Below are 4,340 nucleotides of genomic sequence, written 5' to 3'. Positions count from 1 at the left end.
TCGGTATATCGTCGTGGGTTAGTAAATAGTGCGCGTGTTTCTTCCTCGACTGAGTTTTCAATCGACGAATAATTAATCGACACGGATTGATAATTATTAACTACTTAATACATTCGGTATTAAAGTCACCCAAGGAACACATTGTAGTCAAAATGACGTCACTTTGATGTCATAACGACATCACGATTTCATCACATTAGGAAAAGTCAAAATGATGATTTTTGGTTACAAAATTTGACTACATATTGACGTCAAGAAAACGTCTTATTAGTATAATATGCGGACCCATAGTAGGGTGGACCGATCAAGGCGAATCGGATCAATATAAGTTTTGAAACATTGTTGTCGTAAATTTTCTGTTTCAAATGAGCTATATTTTATCAATCAATTAGCATGATAAAACAAAAAATTTACATCGATAACAATGTTTCAAAACTTATATTGAGCCGATTCGTCCTGTGATCCAATTGTCTATCGGTCCATCCTATAGCGGATTTTTCCTCACTGTGCATTGTAAGAGTACTAAAACATCACATATACATTTAACACATTTATTAAATAATATGTATTAAACAATATTAATTATATAGTATTGAACATATTAATTATAAACATAATAATTATAAAAACATAAGTATAAGTATCATTAAACATAATTCTTCGTTGCAAAGATTTACAATAAAAGTTCATATTTTTATTGTATATAAAGGTTGAACATAAAAGTTTATATTTTTATTTTTTCCTGGACAAAGCATTATATTTATACAACTCGCTGAGCACTAGTGCTAAACCAGCGTTTCACGTAATCTTCGACCTTTTTTAAGTTTCTAGTTTTTCCAAATGTCTGCAAAATAGCCACTGGAAAAAAACATCATTATTTAATAAATTTTTTTTTAAATATAAAGTATTATTGAAGAGGGTACATTATAGATTTTAAAATATCTTAGTAATTACTCACCTTGAATAGCATCATATGTTTTGCTTTTGTTGAAAGCAATTTTAGTTTTTTGAGTACCTCCCCAACTAATAGCTCTTGAAAGAGAATTTGTAATAATTTTCGGAAGTACAGACTGCACAGCAGCAACTTCTGATTCCTTATTTTTCATTTTTGTTACGAAGACATCCACCTGTAACAATTTTACAAATGAATTAACATTATGATTTTAATGTCGTTGGAAAACAAGGCACAGTATAAAAAAATATAATTTTAGGTAACTAAAAATAAAGTAGACTGAGATATTTACCACATATGTTAATGCATCATCATCTGCTAGAATTTCTTCTTGTTTTTCCCAGTCCTCTTCTGTGCGCAAAGGAAATGTCGGGATTCCATGTGGTCGTTGCAATTTTATCTCCTCGGGAAATAGCTTCTTGATAATACGGTCTAATTTAACTTCCATATGTTCAAGCTTGGAACACATTTCTTCTTGAACTTTGAAGATATTTTCAAACATTTGCGACACAATAACTGTGCTTCCTGAAAACGATATTATAAACGTATTCACTTAATTTACTCTCATCTTGTAATATAAAATTTTTTGTGATATAAAAATGAAATGAATTGGATGTACTTACCGTCATTTCTTTTTCCCTTCTTGTGAGAGAAGTCGTCAGAATCTGGAAAAATATATTGTGTAACTTTCAGACAAATTGAATAGTTGAAAAACAAAATTATTTAACAATAAAACCTCATCTTCACCTGCTAAGGATGATTTTACGGTATCTGACTTGACTGAGCTCTCCCTGTCATCATACTGTGCAGACCTACGTTCTTCAAAGTTTTGCATATTATCATCACTACGTTCGTCATTGCTTTGGGAAATATTATCCTGTTTCTCTTGAAGTTCTAACTCATATTGTGTGGAGAAACACTTTGATGTTTGCGTCATCGGTTGCATTATTTCCGAACCGGAAGTCACATCTAAACGAAATAAAGAAAGAATAATTATAATTTGTACTGCCTAATTCACAGGTATTTCGAAGCTGATTGGAATGCTGTCATATTATCTTTTTGAACTCATTATATATTACGGATCATAAATTGTATGTGTAGATTAACTTTCTGAGTATAGATAATAACGGATAAAAAAAAAAGATCACACAGCTTGAAGAGAAAAAAGAGTAATCCAAGAAAGATATAAATTTATAAAAATACTCTAGCAAAATAGGAATAGCTTACCTTCATCAATTGGAGATTGAAACAAATTCTTGGAAACATTAACATCTGCACATTGGATGAGATCTGTATGAGGGAGATCAATAACATTTGAATTTTTTATATTTGCAGGATTCTTCGTATGACTGAGAAGAATTTCTATAACAATAATCAATTCTGAGACATTAATATAACTCATATAAATTTGTAAAAATAAAAACACAATATTAATTGTGTTTTTATTTTTACAAATTTATATTTATAATATAATTCGTATAAATATGTAAAAATAAAAACACAATTATGCAAGATTAGGTAGTAACTAGTTCAAAAGTTAAAAGTTAAATAACAAAATTAAAAAATTAATAACTTCTAACTAGATTTAGTTAAATTTTAAGTTCAACAGTTATTTTTAAAACACAAACTTTAGGTTATTAAGTTTATAACAACTTAAAAATTTTTCTATGTAAAAGAAAAGATTTTTTATATAAAAAAAAACTTTATTTTATTATAAACTCAAATTATAAATAAAATAATTTATTTTTAATCTATATAGTAATTATTTTTAATAATCTTAATTTTTAAAAATACAATATTTTAATTTAATATAAATAATGCTTTTTAAAATTAATTTTTAATTTAAATTAATTTAAACAGTTAACTAAGTTGGATGTTTATTTATGCAACTTATAATTAAATTAATTTTATAAGCCATAAATTTAGTTTAATTTAGTTTAAAAAATATTAACTTAATCAATTTTACAATGAATTATATATTATTCAAAGATTTATTTTTTTACCTTTTGGTGATAACTTTTTAAGAGACATTTTATCATTTCTTTTTTTTACAGTGTAGACCTTTTTTTTATTCAAATTTAACATTTTCGCTTTTAATGGATGAGAAACTTGAGTTTTTATAGCAGCAAGCTGCTCCCTGATAGTTTTTGGAGGGGCTGGAACATTGTATTTTTGACAGACTTCTTGACTCTTTTCTATATGTTCCTCGTTCTCCACACTTTCTAGCTCTCGATAAAATCCTCTTGCAGCTTGTCGTTTACGTTTTGTAGGTATATTTTCCGATTCCGAATTGTTATCATCAGAACTCTGAGTAAATCTGGCTGGAAGTTGACGCTTTCGCGGCTGCTCGTAATCAGTCTCTATGTTAGAGTCAATGGGTTTATCTTCGGCAGCCAGTATAGCAGCTTTACGAGCCAGATTAAAAGTTTCTGAAAGCACAAGAGAAAATAATAATTCAGTTTTCATTATCGAATCCAATCCAAAGTATAAAGATATAATAAAAATTACAATTAGACTACTTACTATAACTGTACAAAAATTCGATATTACATTCTTCCCAATCTTCTTGCGCTTCTACAAGAGCCATTACTAGTCTTGTAGGGAATTTCGTTTTAGTAGGATACACAACAGTTTCTTTAGATTTATCTAACCATTTAGTTGCAACTACGCATGTACCACCATCTGGCCAAACAACGACCAAAAACTGTTAACAAAAAATACATAAAGTTAAAATATAATATTAATAAATAAAATATAAAAAACGCACATCATAGAACACCATCTCTTTTAAGTCGCTTTCTTTTTAAGAATCTGTTTATAATTCTCCTTATGACACATTAACATTAAGGAAAATAGCATGCGGAAAAGTAAAACCATCAATTGTTTTAGCAGAATATAGTAACAGTTATTAGTGCTTCTGATTAATTTTGCTTCTTTTAGCTTAATGTTTCTTAGTTCTAATCCTAATCTTACAGCTAAAATTGTATTGCAATTAGTTTACTGAAATATCTCACCAGTACTTTATTGTTGTCCAATATGAACAAGTGGAATACATAAATAATCGTCAACGACAGGAATAAGAATACATTTTTGGAGGACCTGATTAAGAGACCAGACTTTTTCAATTTCCTCAAGTCGCGATACTTTACAAATGCCCATGTCTGTGGAATCGATAGGAAATGTAAAAAAATCACAAATGTTTTTAAATCTATATCCGTGTAAAAAAATTTGTGTGCCACGAAAAGGACGAGTAATTTTTGAGAGAATGACTATTTCGCCATTTTTGGACTGAAAACAACAATCAGCTTCTGATGTAGAAAGTGTCATTCCGTGCGTAGTCAATTTGAAATAAGTTTCTATTTCATCGCCTTCCTCATAATCGTCACAT

The 4,340-nt window shown here is 28.7% G+C and overlaps 1 protein-coding gene across 1 annotated transcript in view; it reads right to left on the bottom strand.

Annotated features, from left to right (window-relative positions):
• Window positions 1–641: 641 nt before the first annotated feature.
• Window positions 642–4,340, bottom strand: part of LOC105449726 — a 16,430-nt gene continuing 12,731 nt past the window's right edge. Inside the window, exons 2-9 of the mRNA XM_011689109.1 lie at window positions 3,476–3,656; window positions 3,036–3,381; window positions 2,180–2,301; window positions 1,700–1,921; window positions 1,576–1,617; window positions 1,245–1,477; window positions 959–1,127; window positions 642–858 (exon numbers count right to left, since the gene is read on the bottom strand). Coding sequence (XP_011687411.1) covers window positions 761–858; window positions 959–1,127; window positions 1,245–1,477; window positions 1,576–1,617; window positions 1,700–1,921; window positions 2,180–2,301; window positions 3,036–3,381; window positions 3,476–3,656 — 1,413 coding nt within the window. The 3' untranslated portion in view covers window positions 642–760. The remainder of the gene's footprint in view (window positions 859–958; window positions 1,128–1,244; window positions 1,478–1,575; window positions 1,618–1,699; window positions 1,922–2,179; window positions 2,302–3,035; window positions 3,382–3,475; window positions 3,657–4,340) is intronic.

This window comes from Wasmannia auropunctata, unplaced genomic scaffold (genome assembly GCF_000956235.1).
Source record: "Wasmannia auropunctata unplaced genomic scaffold, wasmannia.A_1.0 LD336074.1, whole genome shotgun sequence".
In the NCBI taxonomy this organism is placed as follows: domain Eukaryota; kingdom Metazoa; phylum Arthropoda; class Insecta; order Hymenoptera; family Formicidae; genus Wasmannia; species Wasmannia auropunctata.
Note: the sequence above shows the minus strand (reverse complement) of the source record. Positions and strands in the feature narration are given on the sequence as shown.